This window comes from Glycine max, chromosome 10 (assembly GCF_000004515.6).
Source record: "Glycine max cultivar Williams 82 chromosome 10, Glycine_max_v4.0, whole genome shotgun sequence".
Taxonomy (NCBI): Eukaryota; Viridiplantae; Streptophyta; class Magnoliopsida; order Fabales; family Fabaceae; genus Glycine; species Glycine max.
In genome coordinates this window covers 39,356,929-39,380,673 of record NC_038246.2, presented here as the reverse complement: position 1 = coordinate 39,380,673, position 23,745 = coordinate 39,356,929, and the positions used below count along the sequence as shown (strand labels likewise).

The window sequence follows — 23,745 nt, the reverse complement described above, 5'->3', positions numbered from 1 at the left end:
TTTTACTAAAGAATTTGATGGGGTGTGAATTTTGGAGGAGGACTGTTCCTATGGCAAAACATGAAGCATTAGTTTCCAGTATGAACAAAATCATAAAGTCCGACGTGGCCAGAACAAGAGCTTCTGTCATTAGGCGTTTGAGTTTATCGAAAGCCAATTGCGTTTTGCAGTGCCATTGAAAATTATCCTTCCACAATAGGGTTGTTAGAGGTGAGATGACAACTACATAACCTTTAATGAATTTACGATAGAACCTTGTAAGGCCAAACAATTCATGCAATTCAGATTGAGAACCTGAAGTAGGCCGGTTAACCATAACCTGAATTTTGACCGGGTCTGGGACTACACCTTGTGATGACACTATGTGACCAAGGTAATGTATGCTATTCTGGGCAAAGATACACTTCGAGCGGCGCAAGTAGAATTGCCCCTGAGAGAGGGAATCAAAGACGACCTCCAAATGCCGGCTATGCTTTCTAAGTGGCGGACTATAGACCAGGATATCATCAAAGAAAACCGCGATGAATTTGCAGAGAAACAAGTTGAACAAATCGTTCATCATCACCTGAAAATGTGGACGATGCATTGCAGAGTCCGAACGACGTGACTCTGTACTCATAGTGGCCCTGATGAGTCCTAAAAGTCATTTTCGGAATATCCTTTTCCACCATTCGAATCTGATGGAAGCCTTAGTCAAGATCAAGCTTCGAAAACTATGAAGCTTTGCCTAATTCATTAAGAAGTTCGTTACGAGCCCTAAATTTTTTAACCATTGGACTCCTAACACGATGTCAACGCCACAAAGGGATAATTGGAAGAGGTCTAGGGTAAAATGGTGGCCTTGGACGGTGAGGGGAACTTGAGGGCAATTAGCATCACACTCAAGCAATTTCCTGTCGCCAACTATAACTTTCAGTGCCGTTGTGGAAGAAGTGGGGAGGTTGAGAAATTTTGCAACATGCGCTTGAATGAAGTTATGGGTACTACCCCTATCAATAAGGATCATAACCCGGTGGTGAGAGACTTGGTCGTAGATGCGGAAGGTTTCAGGCGCAGGCAATTCGGACAAAGTGTTAAGACTTATCTAGGGCTGGTCATTGGTGTGTTGTTTGAGCAAGGGTATGACAGGCGGGTCCATGAGTAGGGTTTGCTCATCGTCCGTGATAAGGAGGTGAAGGCGAGGCTAACAACGGTGTCCGACAACCCACTTGTCCTCGCAATGATAGATAGCAGAAGCCTTTGTCCCGACGCGTGGCCAACTCCTCCAAAGAAAGGCGTTTAGTCGCAGAGGTGAAACAAGGGAGAAACTCGATGAAGGGTTTGTCGGAAAGGGAAATGGTGATCTAGAGTGGCAGGGACAATCCAATAGTTTATCCTCCTGGAGTTTAGTCAAGGCGATCGCTTGTGGAAGTGATAAGGGCTGAAAAGCTTGCACTTTACGCCACAATTCCAAATTCAGATCGGAGATGAAGCAACTTAGGAGAAAGGGTGGGGCAAGGCCCATTATACATTTTGTGAGTCTTTCAAACTCAGTAAGGTAATCATTAACATAACCTTTTTGAATGAGTTTGAACAGGGCTCCGTGGGGTTCTTCGTAAGACGATGGCGTGAATCTGAACTCCAAGGCCTGGAGCATCGCCGCCCAAGATGTGAGGAAGCCATTCCTTGACATCCATTGGTACCAAGAAAGAATGGGGCCCTCCATGTAGAATGAAGCCATGGTAAGGCGCTCCTGGTCCAAAATACCCTGTTAATCAAAGAATTGAGGTATTTTAAATATCCAGCCCATGGGATCTTGGCCATCGAAGTGAGAGACCTCTAACTTCATATGAGGACTGGATGAAGTGGTTGACTGAAGAGGTGGCGGCGATTTGGGTGAAGAAGGGGTAATTAGGAGAACAGATAATCGTTCCAAGATGGAATCGATTTTGCTGTTCATTGTTGTTTGGGCCTGGGCAGGGGCAGCGTGGTTCGGCGTCAAGGTGTTTTTTCCCTGCGTGAGGCGGTTGACTGCCTCGAGGCGGTTAGTGGTAGTCTGGCGGGTAGTGTGGTCAGGCATGGTGGGAGCAGGGAAGAGGCAAGTCAGACCAGCTGATAAGGTATGCTACTATGCTACTCTGTCTATGAAAATTTCCAATAAAGATATTCTGCCTTCTTTTGTTACACACTGGTATTTATAGCAGATACATATGGGATAACAGAAAATGATAATAGAATTGAGAGTGGGGAATCTAAATTGGTTGCGACGGCTTTGCTGATGTTGTGGTGAGCATATCCTGCACTTTGTCTTCTTCGGACTCTGCTCTATGCATAATCACTAAGGTATGTGGGCCTCTTCTGTGTCCTCTTGGGCCTGATTGCTAAGGCAGTGTTGCTATCAGGGTGAGAAGGGATTTTTGTCACGGTACTCTGCGCAAAATTTGGAGGATTTCTCACGTTTGGTTCAGTTGAGGCTGGAGCTATATCAGCTCCAGGGCAACAACTATCAAAGAATTGTTGGATTTGTACAATTTTAGACAGATTGGGGTTGGCACCAAAGTGCATGGTGCTGTAGGAAATCCTATTAGTGATAGCAAAAGTCCTCATCTTTATAATGCAACTTTCAAGTCTGTGGGTTTTGATGGAGTTTACTTGCCTTTGTTGGTCGATAACGTCTCAGATTTTCTCAACACATACTCATCTCCTGATTTCGTTGGATACAAGTGTGATAATATCCTCTTAGTATCTTCTTAACTAATGGAAAAGTTCATTGCATTTTTTCTTATTTTTTCTCTCCCGAATAACCTTACCTGAACAGACCTTATAATTGAATTAAGGGACATAATTTGATGATCTATAGTTTATTTTATGGAGTCCTGCGGTTACAAAAATTTGGCAAGACAGCATTTTTGTGTGTGTTTGTGAAAGTGTCATGATTATGTCAAAATTATGGTTTCAATCTCACGATTGTTTGGAGTAATTCTTAGTCCTTTAACAAAAACAGCTACACAATTCCTCCCAAGGAGAATGGACTTAGATGTTGCGATGAGATCGATCCTATTGCCAAGGTATTTAGCCTTAAAACCTCTGTCCCATCTTTTGTATCATTTGAACTTAATATAGCTTTCTAATCAAATAATTTTAGCAGGCAATAGGAGCTATTAGTTGCATGATTAAGAGACCAAATGATGGAAAACTATTTTTTTATCGGCAAATGATGGAAATCTAATAAAACTAATAGGCAATAATTTTGATTATCTTGGCGCCATTGCAGCTATTGAAGAACGACTACATCTACAAGGTTTCTATGTTTCTGTATATTCTTTGCAGATATTGAGGAAGGACTATACGAGGTTTCAATTTATTCATAGGTCTTTGTTACAACTGTTTGCAGATTCAAACAGAAGATCCATATCTGGTTGTTCACCTTTGTGTGGTAAACTCTTTGTGGTTATGGGAGCTGGAGGGGCAGGAAAGGCAATAGCTTATGGTGGAAAAGAAAAGGGTGCAAGAGTAGTTGTTGCCAATCGTATATATGGTGAGAAAAAAATTTGTTGGTTAATTAGATTTGTTTTTATTCCTGAGGATGCAGAGCATGATCTGTTTCTTTTCTTTTGACTATTAATTTATCAGCCAAAGCCAAAGAACTTGTAACTAAAGTGGGAGGAGAGGCTATTACTATATCTGAATTAGAGAGCTTCCATACCAAAGGTTTGGTGTTAGTGCTGCATATTCTGAAATTACCATAAGATCTATAAATAATTCATATGCATATGCGTAACAATCAATTTTTATAACATGTTTCATTATTTCAATTTTTTTAATCTTTTTTTTTTTAACATATCGCCCATTTTATTTCCCACTATTTTCTTCCAATATCCCTCAAATTGCAAGAATTGTTATGGAAAGTTATTAAATTTAATTAGAATGTTATATATTATCATGTATTATAAGTTTGTTAAATTTTAGAATAATTTTTACTTAATTTACACTAAAAAAACCTTTAATAATTTAGTCACCTACATATGTTGTTTCTATGTTTTGAATCTAATTGCAAAACAATTATTGACAACTTAGTGATTCATCTGATCTCAAGTTCTATTAGTCAAATATAGAGTACATTTTACATCTATTTTAATCTCTTAAGTGAATTTTGTAAGAAGACAAATAAATCATATTACCCACATGTTTGCAAGGACATCAAGATTTCAAACTTATAATCATGTTTTTAACAATGTTCCTACTTGTATTACTTCTCTAATTATGAAAGAAATACCATAACTTTATTTTCTCTAATTTGTTTTTTACTATTACTAGTTTAACTATGATTTAATTACTATTAGATCAAGGAATTATGAACCATTATGTCTATCCACTTACAGATCATGTTTATTTCATTATTATAGTTCAAATTTAAGTTTATTTGAAAAACATGATTTTTTTTTTTGCAAAAACTAGCTTATTCATTGATTATTTTTTCCTTTAATAAACTTCTCGTTGATTTTTCTTTATACTTGAGTATTTAGCAAATATTTTTGCACCGAAAATAAAGTAAAACAAAACTTGTTTTGCATTGACAAAAATTACTTGAGACTCAGAATAGCTATTGAGGAAGAACCTTTTTTTATCGTAGATTCCATGGTGTATTTTCATATTAGGCCCTTTCAGAAAAATTACGCTGGGCCCAACAATTTGTGTTTGTTTATAGGCCCGTTTATACTTTAGCATGTGGGCTCAAGAATTATTGGGTGTTCAATATTTTTGAAAGACTCAAGCATTTTTACCTTCCCTCTCGTTTTGATTTCCACTCCCGCGCTTTGAGGCCTCTCTCTCTCTCTCTCTCTCTCTCACAACGGCCAGTAAGTTCCATTCTCTTACTATACATTTCATTTTAGGGTTTTCCCATTTCCGTTTCCTTTCTCACCATGCCACGGTGACTGAGTTTCATCTCGGTGTATTTACTCGTTGCAGAATCATCAACTCAGTTTTCTTTTCCTGAAGCATTGTTACGTTCGGATGTGAAAGTCAATCCCAGGCTTGTTCGATTTTAATAGATGTTTTGTATTCCAAATCAGGTACGTTTTACTAAACTCTTAATTGTCCAATTCAGAATTTGCAGTTTGTGCGTGATTCACACATCTACTGTGTTTTGAGGAATTTACAATTAAACTCAATAGATGTAAACTTGTGGTGTATGGTTAGCTAAAAGAGAAACCCAACCGAACAGGATGAAGAGATGAATTTTAGAATAAATATGAAATTGATTGTATGAGTCCCCTCTAATTGTGCTTACAAATGCTATCTATACTTCTGTTCTATCTTACATCTAACTAACTGACTAGTTAACAGCACCTAAATAACTAGATGAAATGGAAATTTACAATGAATTACAATTAAAAATGTGAAACCCTGTATCAAAGCACTTCATGACATGTTGCTAGTTAGGTTTAATTGCATCGTATAATGTTTTGCTTGTGTCATCCAGGTGAAATATCGTGGTGCCTGTGGATTGTGAATAGATACAATTACTGAAGTTGCCCTTTCTACGTTTTAGTGTGAGATTTGGGAGAACTAGGGTGATTGGATTTTGATCTCAGTTCTTCCATGGAGTTCAACAAGGACGAGGCTGTGAGGGCTAGGCAAGTTGCAGAAGCTAGAATGCAAAGAGGTGAATTTGTGGAGGCACTCAAGTTTGCTACCAAGGCCAAAAAATTGTGTGCTGACGTTGTAAACATTACCCATGTTATTACAATTTGTGAGGTTCACAATGCTGCAAAGAAAAAACTCTCTGCCACTGATTTGGACTGGTATGCAATTCTTCAGATTGAAGGGTTGGCTGATGAAGCAGCCATAAAGAAACAGTACAGGAGGCTTGCACTGCTACTTCATCCTGATAAGAACAAGTTTGCTGGTGCAGAAGCTGCTTTCAAGTTGGTTGGGCAAGCTAAAGGGGTCTTGAGTGACCAAGCAAAACGTTCTTTGTTTGACAAGAATTTTGGAGCCTCCGTGAGAGGTGCTGCAGTGAAATCCACCGGTTCCAAGAAGCAAGTTAGACAGAAGACATTCTGGACATGTTGCCAACATTGTAATGCTAAGTACCAGTACTCCATACCATTTTTAAATGCAACTTTACGCTGTCAACAGTGTTTGAAGTCCTTTAAAGCTGGTGCTATTCCTTTTGTTGTCCAGAAAGAATCTCCAGTGCATGGTCCTCCAAAACCAGCCTCAGAAAGTACTGGTGGAAATCCCCTTGGTAGAGACCATGCTGGTACGTTTGGGCGGTCAAATCCTGTGCCTATGAAAAAATGTGCTGCTGGAGTTGGTGTTCATTGTGAAGGTGAAAAGAGTAAAGATGGCTACGTTCCTGCATCCAGAGGCATGGACCCCCAAACCTCTAAAAATGTTGGAAGTAAAAGAGTATGGCAGTCAGCACCAGATTCAGGAGAAAGTTTCAAGGCTGGTAATGGTGATGAGATGAAAGATGCTTATGTTCAAGAAAATGCTGTTGATCCTTCGAGACTTAATGCAGGGAGATCTTCCAGGAAAAAGCAGCATTTTTAATGCGTGGAACTTGGAAGATGACAATTTTGAAATTCCTTCCAAAACGCCACTACAAACTGGATCAGATAATGCGGATGAAATTAAGTAAAAAGAACGTGCCTGCAAAACGACAGGGTTTTTATAGTTATTAGTACTGGAAACACACCTTTTGTGTGTTTCTACTGTGTCACACATTTTTATCGTTCTAAATTTGATATGAGAAATATTAAGGGCACCTTGTTTAACACACTATTTTGAATATATATTGTTATTAGTTGAAATTTAGTGAAAATCATAAAATTTAGTAGATCCCATATTTAATTAAATGATTATATTATTAGTATTTCTCTTTTATATAATCACAGAAATTTACAAAAATATATAATATTAAAACATATAATTGATGATGTCTAACTCAGTTGATTTAATATAATTATTATAATATGTTTCCGATTCATACAAATAAAAAATAAAAAATATATAAATAATATTATAACAAAGTAAGAGGATAACATAAAAAAGACAAATATGAAACTAAACTTTAATTAAAATCTATTAAACTAGAGCCCAGAAAAAAGGTCAGGTAATATATCGCATGATTATCCTACAAACTAAAAAATGTGATTTAGGGTTTGTTTGTATTGTTAAAAAACATTCCTTTTAATAAAATAAACAAATTTATGTTTTTTTTTATGTATTTGTTTAAACTTTTTTTTACTTGAAAAAATATTTTTATTTTTTAAAGAAATAAATCATATTGTTTCTTATTTTTTTAAAAACACTTTAATTTTAAACAAATGGGCCCTTAAAATAAGCAGATTAACAAATGCAGGGATAACTATTTCAATATAATTGAAAAAAAAAATCACAAATCAACAAAAAGGTGAAAACAAAGAAAAGTGGAAAAAAAATATTGAGATAAATACATGATTTATAATTAAAAATATTGATGTGATTTGTCCTATTTGGAAATCCAACCCCTAATTAGCTGTCTAATAGATTAAGTTTGGCTTTGAAAATGATTGATTCAAGACTAAATGTAGCCTATAGTAGATACTAGATAATTGTTGGCCTTATGGTGTTATTGGTATATTTTTTTGGTGATGGTGTAATGGTAGTTTAAGGATGACACTATGGGTTAACTCTACAATGAGAATTTGAAGAAAAAAAATAAATTATAATATTTAATATTATTATAGGTGATGGTGTTATTTTTTTATCAATGTTAGCCATAAGTTATGTGATACTTTTTTTTCTTCTAATATGTTCTTTATGATTGATTGAAATTGTTTAGAAATTACTAATTTTAACAGGTCTTACTTCTCATTAAATAACAATGATATTTGTATTTAAGTTTAAACTTGTTTAGTTAAACTCATAAATTATTGAATATTTAATAACTTAGTATTAAATAATCCTATAAATTTCAACTTATTTATGCCATTATAAGTGAATCATCAATTTAAAATTGTAATTATCAGCCAATTTGGTCTTAAAAATTAATAAAGTAACAAAGTGAATCCTGAAATTATACATTATTATGTCTAAAATTATAATAAATAGTTAAGTTGGTCTCTAAAATAAAATGAAAAAATAGTTTTTCAAATTTTTTTATATTAAAAAAATTTGAGTAACTCTAAAAAACTTATTTAAACACACGACAAAGCTAAACAAAGTATTATATTATCAAACTCGGGTCGATTATTGACTCGGTTGGAATACTAAATTATTATTGGGTCAAGAGTCAACTTGATGAGTTACTAATTGATATGCATGACTCGATTTATGATAAATTTATAAGTTTTATATTAAAATTATTTATATATATTATATTTGTCGTTCAAATCAAAGTTTTAAGACTCGGACCCACTCGGCCGGTTCCACCGGTCGAACCACGACTTGATGGTTGGACTAGGTTGAGTCACAAGTTCGATCGGGTGTGCTTTTGACCCAGAGTGATCTGACCGAGTTTGAGTTCAACCCAATGACTCCTCGACCTAGACCGGGTCACTTATCCTTTTTTTTTTTTTCTAGTTATAATCGAAACGATAGTAGTTTCAATTTGGACCCATTTTAATTTTAGAAACCGTATCGGCCTATCCTTCTTCCTCTTGCAATCTCGCAAAGTCGCTTTACGCTACTGCTCCGCTTGCCAACCTCTCCTTCCTTCCTCTCATCATGGTGTCATGTTGCCGTCACCTTGTTAGATTCACTCAGTTCATCTACAATGTTGTCTAGAGCAGCAAGTGAGTCCAACTAATTTTTTTTTCATTTTTGTTTTATTTTAGTTTTTTTGTGTGATTTTGAGTTAATTTGATCTTTTCATTCATTGTTGAGCGTTTTTTGGCCGCAATTGTATTTTTTGTTGAGTTAAATTGACTTAGAAATAACCACAATAACGATTGAATTGCTGGTGAAATTGTGGTCTCAGATCATTTTTTAAAATTGTAGTTTGGAACTTTAGATTTATTTTTTGTATTTTATATTACATTGATGTGATATGATTATATTTTATTTTAATATGGATATTGATATATATTGTTGTTGATACCTTTAATGTTAAATGTTTGAGATAATAGTAATTTTTTTAAGTTATGTTGTTTATATTTTGTTTGTGTTTTTTTAAAGTGAATTTGAATGCGTTACTTTTTAAAACTATGCACTCCATCTCTTACTCATGATTATTCAGTCATCAGTCATCGGGTTAAAAAACACATCAATATTTTTAAGCTTATATGCGTTATGCGTATGCGTCCAGTAGTGATTATTTATTATAATCCATTAATACCAGAGATTAGACGGATGACTAATTATGAGTAAGAGGTAGAGTGCATGTTCACTTTAAATACAAAATAATCTAGTGCTGGATCAGTCACAGGGTTTATTTTTAAAATTATGATTCAAATGTCAACTATTTTAAGTTGGTTCAATAGTTCTGCTTGCTTTTCTTATCCCTTGGGACAAGGGTTCGAATTCATACAAGTATGAAAAGTCACCGGACCAGTTTTAAAAACTATGATTCAAATGTCAACTATTTCAAGTTGGTTCAACAGTTCTGCTTGCTTCTCTTATCCCTTGGGATAAGGGTTCCAATTCATACAAGTATTCAAGTATGAAAACAATTATTTATCTTTTGTTGTTAATTTTATTTAAAATGAATAGGCATTTTGGTCTCTATCTTTGTAGCCATTTTGCATATTAGTCTCTCGAAATGTAAAAAGTAATCTCTATCTTTGCATAAGTATTGCAAAATAGTCATTGCCGTTAAATTCGAAGGTAACGTCGTTAGTGAGATGCATTATTGATAATTATAGTGTCACGTAAACTATTTGACGTGACACTATTATTGTCAGTGTTGCAAAATAGTCCTTGCCAGAAAAGAACCGAAGCTGTCGAAAGAATCAACCTTCTTCCCTTTCATTTCTCAGTTTCAGTGTTCACTCACTCAATCACTGTGCTTCTTCTTCATCATCATTCATCTTCTTCTTCTCCCTCTCCCTTTCTCCCCTTCCCCTATTCACTTGAGGCATTTATACAAGAGACTCTTCTGAAGCCCATTCTTTTCCCTGAAACACGCTCCTTAAGGGCTTCGAACTCGCACTCAGCCAAGTACCTCGTATGATCCTAACACAACTTAACAAACACAAAATGCGGAATGCACCGTATTACATTACTTTGTTAAAAAAAAAATCACTCTTTTATCACAATTCAAACATACCCATCTGATAAACGGTAACCAAACAACGAAGCTCGAAGCTAGATTCGATAATTAATATTGTTTCAAAATGAAAAATAAAAGGATTGAAGTGGGAGAAGAATGGGCTTCAGAAGAGTCTCACTCAACCATTGTGCTTCTTCTTCATCATCATTCATCTTCTTCTCCCTCTCCCTCTCTCCCCTTCCCAATCTCATCTCTCCACCTTCTTCCCGACGCCACCACCGCCCCCAACTTCGCATTCCTCCTCCACCCCCATTCTCCCCTCTTCCCCTCCAAAACCCAAATCCCCCTCTGCCCTCCTCCAGTGGAATCGTAAGCCCGAGCTCTCCGACTCCATCCCCCGCATTGTTGTCATCACCTCTGACAAGGATGGCGTAGGCAAGAGCACCACCACCGACTTCATCCTCATCGTGAGGTTAGTGAAGTTATTAGAAGCACCAATAGAGGGTACCCTCTTGTGCTCAACAAGCCTCCCACTTTGGCCGGGTTGGCGTTCGAACAAGTCGCATGGAGGCTCATGGAGCAAGATAGCATGCAGATCGTGGTGGTGGAAGAACAGCCCAAACGAGGGTTTTTCTCCTTTTTTGGTGGGTAGGATTTAAACAATGTTGCGTAATGGTGTCTATAACGGACATGGACACATACTTGTCACATGGGTCCACATAAACATTTGACTAACAGAGAAAATTGGATTTTAACAATAGGAACTTATTTGCATAATGAATGTAAAGATAAGAATTATTTTTTACATTTCAATAGGATAGGGACTAATATGCAAAATAACTACAAAGACAGGAACCAAAATGCTTATTCATTCATTTTATTTCTATTGCAATTTGAATTTAAAAATAACGTTGGACAACACTAGAAAACGTGAGACAGGTACATGGAATCGTGTAGCTGGTGCTGGGTGGCGTGTAGCAATCATGGGAAAGTGTGTGTGCATTTGACATTTGTGCAGAACCATAAAATAGCTCAGACTGGTCAGCTGACCCATTTCTGGATCAATCGAGTTAATCAGTTGATCCGAACCAAGTTTAATGACACTGATTTATAGAAATATTTAATATTTAATGACAAGATTTGAACTCAAGTTCTCAAGATTTCATTAAAAAAAATAAAAATTCAAATCCTCAAGATTAAAAGGTATTAAAAAATATTAGATAATGAAATTCAAATTCACATTTTGTCCTTCCTAAAATTGTAATAGTGGGTTAAAATGGTTCCTAGATTGGTGGATTTCACTACTATACACTTTTTTTTTTTTTATCATCCTTTAATCCCACTCCATGTCTAGCATGTTCTCTACCAAGGGGTTTTCCACCCTTTTCTCAGTATTCCTATCCTTCAACTTGGAGAACCAAGTAAAGCATTGTTTTCAAATGAAAATCCCAAGATCCTCGTACTTCACAGTTCCAAACTAGGTACATTTTGTCTTAGCTCCTAATTGCCCAATTTTTTTCTTTCATAATCGATACATACATTGTGTTTATGGTTCATACAGTACATATACTATGTTTTATTTAAGCATTATTGCATGATATGTGGTAGTTACGTTCGTTTGTGTTAATCAGGTGGTGAAAAATAGTGTGTTGCTTCTGGAATGTGAATAGGTAGAAAGAATTATGCAAGTTGCGCTTTCTACGTTTTAGACTTTTAGTGTGAGATTGAGAGAACTAGCAATGGTTGGATTTTGATTTGAATTCTTCAATGGAGTGCAACAAGGATGAGGGTTTAAGGGCTAGGCAAATTGCTGGAGCTAGAACGCAAAGAGGTGAATTTGTGGAGGCACTCAAGTTTGCTACCAAGGCTAAAAACATTCCCCAGATTATTACGGTTTGTGAGGTTCACATTCCTGCTCAGAAAAATCTCTCTGGCTCTGAAATGGACTGGTATGCAATTCTTCAGATTGAAAGGTTGGCTGATGAAGCAACCCTAAAGAAACAGTACTGGAAGCTTGCACTGCTACTTCATCCTGATATTGATAAGAATAAGTTTGTCGGTGAAGAAGCTGCATTCATGTTGATTGGGGAAGCCAATGGGGTCTTGAGTGACCAAACAAAGTGTACTTTGTATGACATCAAGTTCGGAGCCGCTGCGACAGGTGCTGCACCTAAGACCTCACACCATTACTCAAATGGGAATGCGTTTGATGCAAAACATAATGCAAATGCAACAAATAATCAGAAGAGTTCTGGTTCATGCCATTTCTCTAATGGGAATGTGTTTGCTGCAAAATATGATGCAAAGGCAAGTGTTCATCAGAAGAATTCTTATCCAAACTCCACTGGTTTCAACAACCAAGCTGGACAAATGATATTCTGGACATCTTGCCAACATTGTAATGCTAAGTACCAGTTCCTCATCCGATTTGTAAATGCATACTTACTGTGTCAACAATGTAAGAAGCCATTTAAAAAGCTCATGTTGTTAGTTTTGGATTCCAGGGTGTCTCACCATCAGCGTTTGCTTCAGTAAATATCCAGAAAGAGGCTCCAATGCATGGTCCCCCAAAACCAGCCTCGAAAAATACTGGTGGAAAACTAGTAAAGATGGCTATGTTCCTGCATCCAGAGATATGATGCCACAAACCTCTAAAAATGTTGGAAGTAAAAGAGCAAGACAAGCAACACCAGACTCAGGAGAAATTCTCCAAGCTAGAAATGGTGAAGATATGAAAGAGTTAATGCATGGCGATCTTCCAAGAAAAAGCAACATGTTTCAAATTAATGTGTAACTTCCTTAAAAAAGAAAAACTACGACAAAATGAACCACTTAAAGGCCAATGAAGTTGAGAAAAGTACATTTTCAAAGAGTTAAGTACGGAAGAGGCCAAAAAGAGGATTCAATCTTGGAGTATCAATGAACAATTTCTTGTTGGTAAAGTCTATGAATACATTAGAGGTGCCAAGCCTACTGTTAGTTGGTGTTCTATTATATGGAGCCCAGCAATCCCCCCTAAGACGTCTTTCATTCTATGGCTTACTAAAAGGAATCGGCTGCTTACTCTTGATAAAACTGTTTTTTTGAACAAGGGTTCCCTCTGCCCTTTATGTTCAAATGAGGCTGAGTCAAATGCACATTTGTTCTTTTTTTACAGGAAATCTCTCCAAGTTTGGGCTCACATTCGTGATTTGACTCCTTTTCCTAGACGTTTCACTTCTTTGCAGCGCATTACTGACTCTTTGATTAGGGGCAGATCCACATCAGGTATTCAAGGAAAATTTCGTTGTCTGGCTATAATAATTACAGTCTACTGCATCTGACTGTCTAGGAACAAACTGATTTTTGAAGATTATCAATTTTCTGTAATAGAGGTTATTAGCAAGATTAAGTTTCTTATGTATAGACAAGCGCACCTGTTACATTTGTTTTAACATCTTGATATAGGTCTTCTTGTATTAGAGAGACTTTTGATTTTCTGTAGCGGTTGGGTATGCCCTGTTTATTGTTGTATCATTTTGGGTTTAATATAATTTACATTTTCTCCAAGTTGAGAAAAGAAACGTGACTCCATGCCTGCAAGTGGAGGATTGTCCAATAACAATATTCCTATCACTTATTGACAACTCATCCGACCATGATAAATCAAATAAATTCTAATGTTCATAAATATTTAAAAAATTATAATTAAAAATAACTTCCATGTTTAAATATTATTTATTCTCTTATTTTCTTATTGTTATATTGTTTTTTATTTGAATTATTTATTAAATACTATTTTTTTTAAAAAAAAAGAAGTGTTAGTAATACACATTATCATATTAGTTAAAACTTAATAGAATCTATAAAATTATAAGTATGATTCAATAAGGAGTGATATTCACATAAGTTTGTGATTTATAGCAAATTTCAATTAAAAATAAAAAATAAGAAGTGCTTTAAAGAATGTAGGTTGGTATTTTTCTTTTGAAAAAAGATTAAGTATTAGCCTTTTATAAGTTGTTTACATCTCAAATTAAGTGGAAAAATAAAAAACTTTTTAAGCAATTTTTTTTTCTTTCTTGGCCATTCAAATAAGTGAAAAAATTATCCACTTCTATCCTGTTTTTACCTATCCAAATAAAATATACCTTCTACTTTTTTTCTTTTATTCCTGTATTGTTGTTGCTATTTCTTTTTCTCTCTATTTTGTTATCAATCCAAACAAAGTAGAAAAGTGTACCAATAGATTGAATTGAAAACTTGACAGGTTCGTCAATTTAAATTTTAAACTACTTTTGATGTCAACAAGTAGTGACGTCCCACACAATGCTCATGTACGCAAAAAGGATGGTAACTAACTAACTACTACTGATTGTTCAACAAAAAAAAAAACTAACTACTACTGATCTTCCATGTTTTATCTTGTTAATTGTCGAAGATGGTGGCTAAAGATCATTTTGGTGGTTTGCAAAACTCTTTTTCATATGCTTGGGTGGCATAATTTCAAACATTTTGTTGAATAAATTTGACTATTAAATAATATTAATGTTTTTTTTTTGTTATGGATTTTTTTTACAGCATGTTCTCGAAACTTAGACTTTGAATAAAAGTTAGATAAAGGTTTAATTCAAATTTTCATTATTGTTTGTTTATAAGATTAAACTCGATTGCTTTCTTGATAGACAGGATGCATCAAGTGCACTTCGATGTACTATTATCATAGCAAAAGATATGGAGGTCAATTGTCCACATTGAAGTCTCGCGGGGAGACTTGAATGTGATGTTAACTGCAACAAATTTATCTTAAGACATTAAATATTTTTATAAATATTTGAAAAAAAATTATACAAAATTATAATATGTCTATATGTTATTTTTAACGCATTTCAATTAACTCTTTAAAATAACAAAAATAATTTTAACTCTATTCTCTCTTCGACTATAAACAAAATAAGGTATACATAGAATGTTCACATGAGTACTTATCAAATAAGACCGCAAATGAACCCTAAATTGTTTATATCTGTAAATAAAAACTTCCCCAGACAGGCAGTATTTACTGATTATAAGATCAGAGGACGTGCAATGCTTGATCAGTTGACTGACTTTGACGGGTGCATCTTGTAATATCTTCTAAATAATGTCAATGATGTCTATGTCGATCTTTTTCCCTTGACGAGTAAGAGGAACCATGGGAATCGCGATCTGTAAAATCGAAATGTGTTAGGAAGAAAGATGGAATGCTAAAAGGATAACAAATGCCAAACCCATTTTAACACAGATTCATACCATGCGATGAAAGATGGAATGCTCAAAGGATAACAAATGCCAAACCCATTTTAACACAGATTCATACCATGCGATGAAAGATGGAATGCTAAAAGGATAACAAATGCCAAACCCATTTTAACACAGATTCATACCATGCGATGAATGGCGTTTTGACTTCTCTGAATGTCCTGCATCCAGTACAAAAACTTAATAATTTAACCCCCCCAAAAAAACAACAAAAAAGAAACACAAACACCACACACACAAGAAATCTAGACACCTGAATCCTTTGCTCTCTCCCTAGAACGGTGATCCCGATCCTTGAGTTTGCCCCTCTCAGCTTCCTCTCGTTCACGTTCCTTGTCAGAATCCCTTCCTCGATCTCTATCTCTGGATTTTGTTCTGTCCCTGTCCCTATCTCTGTCTCTTTCCCTATCCCTATATCGTTCTCTATCCCTGTCCCGGTCTGCCCTGCGCTCAATGGCCTCTATTTTACGGTCAGCCTTGGACTTCAATATGGGTTCATCTCTTGCCTCTCCTTCTGTACTCATGCCTTTGGATTCATCATCAGACCTTTTAGAATCTTTCAGCTTATCAATGGCTACCTTTACAATTGCACCCTTGCTACCATTGGATTCAATATTAGCTTCTCCTTGAGTTCCCTTTGGCACTGAGTTGTCAGTATCAGCTGGGGGACTATTTTGCGGAACATCCTACAAATTGGCAGTGATTTAAAATGTTAGATCAAACCTTATAGTTGATTGTCAATAATACAGGTTTATTAATGCCGACATTTGTCTTATAAGGTAAATTACTATTTTGTGGAACATCCTAAAAATTTTGTGGAACATCCAACTGATGCGGATTTGCACCACCACTAAGGCAAATTACAATAAATATGGATAAAGTGGGCATCACTTTGGGTGTTGATTGAGACTTTGATTCCGATGATTTGTTGGAGAATGTAAAGTCCCCATCCTTGCAGACTGGTATATATTGTGCCTTTGGAAGGCTATAAAGGTGAGCCAGAACCCTGCATACTTCATCAATCCCAGACTTCTCCCCATCAAATGCCTTCCACCATGGTGGGTTCTCAGGAAGGGGTACTTGGAACCTGCGAGCAGCAGCATATACAACTCCACAAGCCACAACCTCACTCTTAAATCGAACACACAATGTAGTTCTCAAACTGCATGAGAAAAGAGTTAGGGAAGCATAAAGCCATGAATTAGAAAGCATCAGATGAATACAAAGCCACAACCAAAAATACTAGTGCATTGGAGTTGGGCAAGTTTATACTAAAATGTAAACAAATATTTTACTCCACTACAAATTATGCTAGGATCCAATGCTTGCCATACAAAAGATTATAAGCATCAAGGGCTTGCTAATAGCTATGAGATCAACAGCTTCATAAGGTATGATACCCTTCAAAACATCTGTCATTTAATAACAACTACAAGCTGAATGGCTTCTAACAGTTTAACAAGAATCTCATAATTTTATACCATATTACAGCCACACTTTAGGTCAAATCCTCTGCATAGACTGTGGTACTGTACAATATTCTTAAAACTTCTCTTCATTTTTATAATAACTATTGTTTTCATTTTAAATACTTGAAGGCTGAAATTACATTATTAGGTTGTGGGGAAAAAAAAACTACTGGACAATTTCGTGAAGGTTTTGTTTTTTACTTGATGAAATGAATTACCAGGATAGACCTGGCTCTTTAGAGTTTAAACTGTATATTGCATCCAATGAACCAAACTGGAATCACAAACAAAGACTACTATAGAAGCAAACTTTCCAGAGTATAATGGAACAGAAGATACAGTCTAATTCAGGATTCTTGTGGAAGGGAATAAATCATCGCGTCCAGTATGAACATGCACAAAAATACACAAGCAGCATAAAAAAGAAATAATATCTGGAATTATGTACCTATCATTAGCCAGATTCCAAGCCTCTTGCCTCAATTCTGGAGGTGTTTCAAGGGTAGCAAGGTAATTTGATATAAACTTATGAGGATGTTCAACATGACAAATGAATCCCATTTCTTTCAAAATATGTCTTTCTGTTCTGCTCAACTCCATTTTCAAATCAACATATTTCTGTTCATGAACAAAGAAAGCAGAAAACATTCAAATAACTAAGATTTGAAATAAAATAAGAGTCATAGCACGTGTTTGAATCCATTTCAAGTACATGCATTTGATGCTCAAATCACGTTAAATTATCACAAAAAACGTGGAAGCTACTAGTAGTTGCTTCCACTTTTACGCAAGTCCAAACTTGAGAATGTGGCACCAAACATGAAAATAGTATGTCTGTGTACTATAGGCAAAGAAAGGTGAGAATGAGAAGCTTCTGACCTTGGAATACAAGTCTAAATGCTCCATGGGAAAGTCCTCCCTCCTGCATTCCATCCGGTGAAAAACAATAATTACTTGTCTGGCTTTTCTAGGGTTTTCCTCCAGTTTTGAAGCCAACCATACACAGCTTGCAGCAACTTTCTGCAAAGCGATGCTGTGAGCATAGAATTTCACAAAGCACAAAGAGAGAAAGAAGAGAAAATAATATATCACAAAATAGTAATGACCTTGACATTGAACCGTGCAAATGACTTCTTACAATAGAAACGATGGAATAGAACCTGCCCAGTAGCCATGACTGCTTGTGGCCTGTCACATAATTAAGGTAATAATTTGGACCAAACATGGTAATTAAAATGAAAATAAACAGAATCCAAAGGATACAATCTGAGCAAAATGCCACTTTCTTGGATGAGATCACAACCATAGATTCTAAGGCTGGTCTCAGTGGCTTCATCTATGCCATCTTTTCTAGAAGGTGAGATTGCTAGCTGCTCATCTGTGAGGTAGAATGTGTCAATTGCTGTGTAGATCATCCCTTTATCCTTTACCCTAACATAAGAAAGGGCACAATTCTGGTCATGAAAATTGAAAACTTTTGCCAAAACATAAAAGTGAATCAAAAGATTAAAAGGGTGGGAGCATTACAGTAGTGTTTTTAAATATGGACCGGTTGTTAGATGAGAGCCCAGTTCACCATGGCCAATCAGTGATAAAACTAGTATTTACTTTTAGACAAGTAATAACATGCAAAATTAGATAAAATTACGACCTACACATAAAAACAAGTCCAAAACTAACATTATATTTTGAACTTGTACCACATCATCATCCTTCCTCTATATATTCAATATTCTGAACTAACTTGATGTGATGGAGTCATAATTGAAATGTTAATGTTGGACTGCAAGTCCAATTCTGTTTAACTGTTGGAGAAATCTCATTGATAATGGCATCCCATGGTAACTAAAACCTCAGATCAGGGTCAGGGGTCGAAACGAAAGTAAAATGTACTTGTAAAAAAAAAGGATTATGATTTAAGACATGGTCACAGATTCAGAATTCAGAAGTCTAGCAACAAAGAAATTAACAACTAAAAATGAGCCCTTAACGAAATCACCGGTTTAAATGTTATTGGTTGAAATATAATTTTAAAAAAAAATTAAGAAGAAGTTTTTGGCGGAAATCAAAAGCGTTTCACTCAACAAAAATCTAAAAGTAAAGAGGAATAAAGCAGAGAAAATCTGAAAACACAACATTTAAAGAATTAAAAAGAAAAACAAAGAAAGTGGCATTCACCGTCCGTCGGTGCAGAAGTCGCCGGAGGGGGAGGTCCGCGCGTGAGAGAGGAGTTGGAAGCTTCTCGCCGTGGGTCCTTTTTAGGGTTTAAACCCTACAATTGAATTGGGGCAATTACCTTGGAATCAAAGTAAAAGGGTGTTTCAAATCACCTTCTAGAAAGAAAATTCAGGCAAATACCTTGAAATCAGAAAGGAAGGAGCAGCATAACAGAGTAGGGAGCGAGCAACACAAAGTCACAAACAGAATCACCCAACGGTTCGAGGGGAGTCACGAAACTTGAAAGGTTTTTCGCTCCTTTTTTTGTTTTATTTACTTAGCCAGCATCCAAAAAAGGGCCTAGTCCGGCCCAATTCAATTCGCTCTGTTGGGCTACTTGAACGGGGGGAAAACCTGTTTTTTTTTTTACTATTTGCATATCTCAATTTACTACCCTTACTCTTTATTTTTAATTTTCTTTTGGGTCGTGAAATTTGGCTACAACTATTTCTTCCCTTTTTGGAATTATCCTAATGTTTTTTATTTGTGTCTCCGTAGTACGGACATATATCTCCAAGGTAAGAAATAGTTGCTTTCACGTGAAATTTGACATGATTATATTTATAAGTAATACGCTGGATTCAGAATCCTCAATCAAACACACACTATATGTTTTTGTATCGATGTGATGATCTCTTTTTCTTCTCTTGGACGGTTGGACCTAAAAAATATATTAATTAGTATGGATTTTGAAAATTTGGTGACTAACGTATACTTATAATTAAATATAGAGACTAACTTGCAGGTACACAATAATTTCGATTTTATATTCTTAATATACTCTTGATACATTATTGTAATTTTTTTATTTGGTTAAAGTGTTATTTAGTTGAGTTTTACATTGTTTGAATATGATGTGATCTTTTTGGTCAAGTCATTTGTTTTGAACTTGGACTTACCTGGTCAATGGTCATAACATAACTTAGCTGATGAGTCATTTTTTCAATTTGGACTTGACCGGTCAAAATTTTGCTAATGATTGAATTCAAATCAAGGTTAACGTGATATTTAGAAAAAAAATACATACAAATTTAAATAATATATGTAGGCAAGTCGGATAAAACTAAAGTTTTGGAAATCTACTTCCTTAACTTTCCGCTCTAAAATTAATCAAGGTAAATAGATTACTGAGTAGTAAACTTTAAAACAAATTCTCCACTTTTTTCATGGTTGAAATAGATGAGAATGACAAAAAATTTAACGTTTATGTACTAATAGGATAATAAATTTATATTTTTATACTACTATTTAATTATAAATCATTATTTGAGTTATTTTAAGATAAATATTTTTAAAATTAATTAACTTATGATGAATTATGATTAGATATTATATAATTTTTTATATATTGTGGATGGATGCATAACCTTTTTTTCTCTTACAAAAAGTCATATTTTATTAAACTAAGTAATCTAGATCATCTTTACAACAAATTCTCCACTTTGAAAGATCGAAATCTAAAACATAGTTGGTATTATTAAGTAGAATCGATTAATTTATTAAAAATGATTGGTTTTAAAAGATTAGGTGGAGGCAAAAAAATCCAAACTAAGAAAAAGAAGGGATTGAGGGGGCCTAATAAATGTGTTCCTGAAGCAGTAAAGAATTAGTGGGAGGTGGAATCTTGATTAGTGGTAGAGCAATACAGCATAACCATTTGCTAGTTGACACTTGATAGAATTATTATGATGCCAAAATTGTGGAGGTGGAAGGGGGATGTCTGTCTTGGTGGCAGGAACTGATTCACTCACCTTCTTTCCATTTTTATCACGACCCAAAAGAAAAAACCCTGTAAAAATACAACAAAGTGATTCGCCACAGGACCCACACAATAGTTCCATTTGGGCCTTTTCTTCCTCCCATTGGCCCTTCCCTCCTCTATCCCTCTGCCACACTACGCACCGTTTCTTATCCTTCACCATTCCTCCTCTCTTTCTCTTTCCCTGCCACTGAACTCTCACAACTCAATACTCTTCTCCCCAAAACTTAAATAAATTAACAAACAATCGATCTCACTTAACATAACGCCATTTTCGTGCTTTTATGGACTTGCCTCGCCAAGAGCTTTTGTGATTGTCAAGTTGCGAAGCGCGTTGCGGATCTGTAATCGGAAATACTGGATCGTTCCAATGGCTGGGAGTAACGAGCTTAACCCCAACGATTCTAAGGTGAACGCACTCTCTGCATCGTACTTTTTGATTCAAATATGTTTTTTTTTATACAACTTTGTATTGTTGAACCGTACGATGTTTCGTGATTGCAATCTTTCTTCTTTCGGTTCTGATTGATTCTCTTTTCTCTTCTGTTCTGTTTTTTTTTGTATACTATATTACATGACTTTTTGTGTGATTTTTTTTTTGTTTTTTTGTTTAAATATCTTTTAGGTAGTATAACTGAAATGAAACGAAAATCACTCTTGTATTGGTGATTCTTCGTCATCGTTTTGGGATTTGAGTTTGGATATGTTTTGGTTTCATTGAAGAGTTGGTTAAGCTTTGTTCTGTTGGTGTAATGGTTTTCAATTTTGGTTGGATCAATTTCTGGTTCTACCTAACACGGTTTCACTGTTTAGGGTTTGTTACTTAATGTGCTGGTTTTGGCAGTTTGATTCATCAGTTTCCCCCAAACTATGGGGTTTGTTTGGATTTATTCTCTGTTTCTAATTTTCCTCAGTTTTTATTTTTCTTCTTCTTATTATCCTCTATTTTTCATTTAAAAATGAAATGAAATTTGGTGTAGATGGTGGTTCCGCTGAATATGTGGGTTCTGATCTCAAATTTCAAGTTGGCATACAATCTTCTTCGTCGCCCGGACGGTACTTTCAACCGGGACTTAGCAGAGTTCCTTGATCGGAAGGTTCCCGCAAATGCCAACCCTGTGGACAGAGTGTTCTCCTTTGATGTTGTTGTTGACCGTGAAACGAATCTTCTGACTCGAATCTATCGTCCTACTGAGGGAGAAGAACGTTCGGTGAACATTCTTGACCTTGAGAAGCCTGTGAGCTCTGAGGTTGTTCCTGTCATCATATTTTTCCATGGTGGAAGTTTTGCGCATTCTTCAGCCAATAGTGCTATATATGACACCCTTTGTCGTCGCCTAGTGGGTATCTGTAAGGCTGTTGTGGTGTCTGTGAACTATAGGCGTGCACCTGAGAATAGGTATCCCTGTGCATATGATGATGGGTGGACAGCTCTTAAGTGGGTTAGTTCTAGATCTTGGCTCCAGAGTAAGAAGGATAAGAAAGTTCATATCTACTTGGCTGGGGATAGCTCAGGTGGGAACATTGTGCACCATGTTGCCCTCAAGGCCGTGGAGTCGGGAATTGAAGTGTTTGGGAATATTCTGCTCAACCCATTGTTTGGTGGGCAAGAAAGAACCGAGTCTGAGAAGCGCTTAGATGGGAGGTATTTTGTTAGAGTTAAGGATCGAGACTGGTATTGGAGGGCTTTTCTTCCTGAAGGGGAAGATAGAGACCACCATGCATGCAACCCGTTTGGCCCCAAGGGGAAGAGTCTTGAAGGGATCACCTTTCCCAAGAGCCTTGTGGTGGTTGCTGGTTTAGACCTTGTTCAGGACTGGCAATTGGGTTATGCCAAAGGGCTTGAGAAGGCTGGCCAAGAAGTGAAATTGATTTTCCTGGAGCAAGCAACCATTGGGTTTTATTTGCTGCCAAACAATGAGCACTTCTCTCCTGTTATGGATGAGATAAAATATTTTGTCAGCTCTGACTGTTGATAGGCTTAACTTTTGCTATAATACACAACAAGTGGACGTTAGAAGATTGTGTAGGAAATAGGTATGCTACTAAACCTTTTTTTCCTTTTTTCTTTTTGGGTTCTTTGCTGTAGGACTCTGCTCCCGCTATTAGGTACTTGTATGCTACTAAATGTGTCTGAGATTGGTGTAATCAGCATATAGCTGTATGATGCTTTTCCGGAGCACATAATGAGGAAATTGGGTGCTGCGGATAGGTGAAAGCTTTTTAGGACAAAAAGGAGAGGAAGGTGTTATTCTATTTCTGGGCGTGACCTTGATGCCAATCAGGTGGGGCTTGTCGTTGTCTGACAAGTGTTATATATATATATATATATAACTAATTTTGGAACTCGGATAGGAAAATATCAATAATATGTTGGTGCTGTTAGGTTATATACGTCTGTGCTATCTCCATGAGTGTTTGTTTTAAGACTGTTTACTTTTTTTCTCTATATAGCTAATTTGACATTCCTATGTCTTGGGTTGGGTTTGTCCTTGTTGGATGATGGACACTCCTTGCAAATGTAAATGGATGGATGTCTTTTCCGCAGCAATGTTTAAGGCTTGTATTATGTTTGCTTCTGTATATATAGATATTTTTCAGCTTTTTCTTATGCATTATTGTAGGTTCAATTTCTGCTTCAATGTGCTTTGGTCTGTGAATTTTAGTTCATTAATCATAAGACTAAATGTCCGTTTCATATCGTTTGCTGCATGTTTGATCGAGAGAGATTAATCTTAAAAATGAATTATCTATCAAAACTTTTTCTCAAAAAAATATAATGAATTAGAGATTTGTTTTAAAAAATAAACTGAATTTCCATCACGAGTAATTTTCAAGTA

General features: G+C 35.8%; 3 protein-coding genes across 6 annotated transcripts; 2 read left to right on the top strand and 1 right to left on the bottom strand.

The window, feature by feature from the left end:
- The first annotated feature begins 832 nt into the window (after positions 1-832).
- LOC106794166 (bifunctional 3-dehydroquinate dehydratase/shikimate dehydrogenase, chloroplastic) lies at positions 833-6,754 on the top strand. The gene is given in 12 exon segments (XM_041006213.1): positions 833-1,119; positions 1,785-1,886; positions 1,960-2,081; positions 2,391-2,477; positions 2,480-2,702; positions 2,984-3,047; positions 3,128-3,181; positions 3,220-3,280; positions 3,374-3,517; positions 3,613-3,690; positions 4,951-5,054; positions 5,465-6,754. Coding segments are annotated over 11 exon segments (1,302 nt in total). The 3' UTR covers positions 5,031-5,054; positions 5,465-6,754.
- An 8,324-nt stretch (positions 6,755-15,078) lies between these two features.
- On the bottom strand, positions 15,079-19,417 carry LOC100815690 (cyclin-L1-1). Of its 3 annotated transcripts, none has more exons than XR_005886644.1 (10): positions 19,288-19,417; positions 19,108-19,201; positions 18,193-18,360; positions 18,036-18,117; positions 17,809-17,949; positions 17,378-17,547; positions 16,352-16,622; positions 15,714-16,146; positions 15,519-15,621; positions 15,079-15,367 (listed from the first exon to the last, which is right to left on the bottom strand). XR_005886644.1 is itself a non-coding variant. In XM_003536052.5 (10 exons), exons 3-10 carry the CDS (start codon positions 18,342-18,344, stop codon positions 15,306-15,308), a joined length of 1,347 nt encoding a protein of 448 aa, XP_003536100.1. In that variant the 5' UTR covers positions 18,345-18,360; positions 19,108-19,201; positions 19,288-19,417; the 3' UTR covers positions 15,079-15,305. The 3 variants fall into 3 exon arrangements, 2 of the variants coding, with proteins under 2 accessions (XP_003536100.1, XP_006589154.1); XM_003536052.5 differs by having other exon boundaries at positions 15,586-15,621; XM_006589091.4 differs by lacking the exon at positions 15,519-15,621.
- Positions 19,418-20,759: 1,342 nt separating this feature from the next.
- On the top strand, positions 20,760-23,516 carry LOC100815161 (gibberellin receptor GID1C). 2 transcript variants are annotated; one of them, XR_416478.4, is made up of 3 exons: positions 20,760-21,314; positions 21,886-22,942; positions 23,058-23,516. XR_416478.4 is itself a non-coding variant. In XM_003536051.5 (2 exons), exons 1-2 carry the CDS (start codon positions 21,276-21,278, stop codon positions 22,879-22,881), a joined length of 1,035 nt encoding a protein of 344 aa, XP_003536099.1. In that variant the 5' UTR covers positions 20,760-21,275; the 3' UTR covers positions 22,882-23,516. The 2 variants fall into 2 exon arrangements, 1 of the variants encoding a protein (XP_003536099.1); XM_003536051.5 differs by having other exon boundaries at positions 21,886-23,516.
- Positions 23,517-23,745: the final 229 nt, after the last annotated feature.

Excerpts from the sequence above, each read along its gene's own strand:
- LOC100815690 (XM_003536052.5), bottom strand. The coding sequence starts at position 18,344 with ATGATCTACACAGCAATTGACACATTCTACCTCACAGATGAGCAGCTA. Across the intron at positions 17,548-17,808 it reads ATTTAGACTTGTATTCCAAG|AAATATGTTGATTTGAAAAT; the intron begins GTCAGAAGCTTC and ends GTTCATGAACAG. Across the intron at positions 16,623-17,377 it reads TGGAATCTGGCTAATGATAG|TTTGAGAACTACATTGTGTG; the intron begins GTACATAATTCC and ends TTTCTCATGCAG.
- LOC100815161 (XM_003536051.5), top strand. The coding sequence starts at position 21,276 with ATGGCTGGGAGTAACGAGCTTAACCCCAACGATTCTAAG. Across the intron at positions 21,315-21,885 it reads TTAACCCCAACGATTCTAAG|ATGGTGGTTCCGCTGAATAT; the intron begins GTGAACGCACTC and ends AATTTGGTGTAG.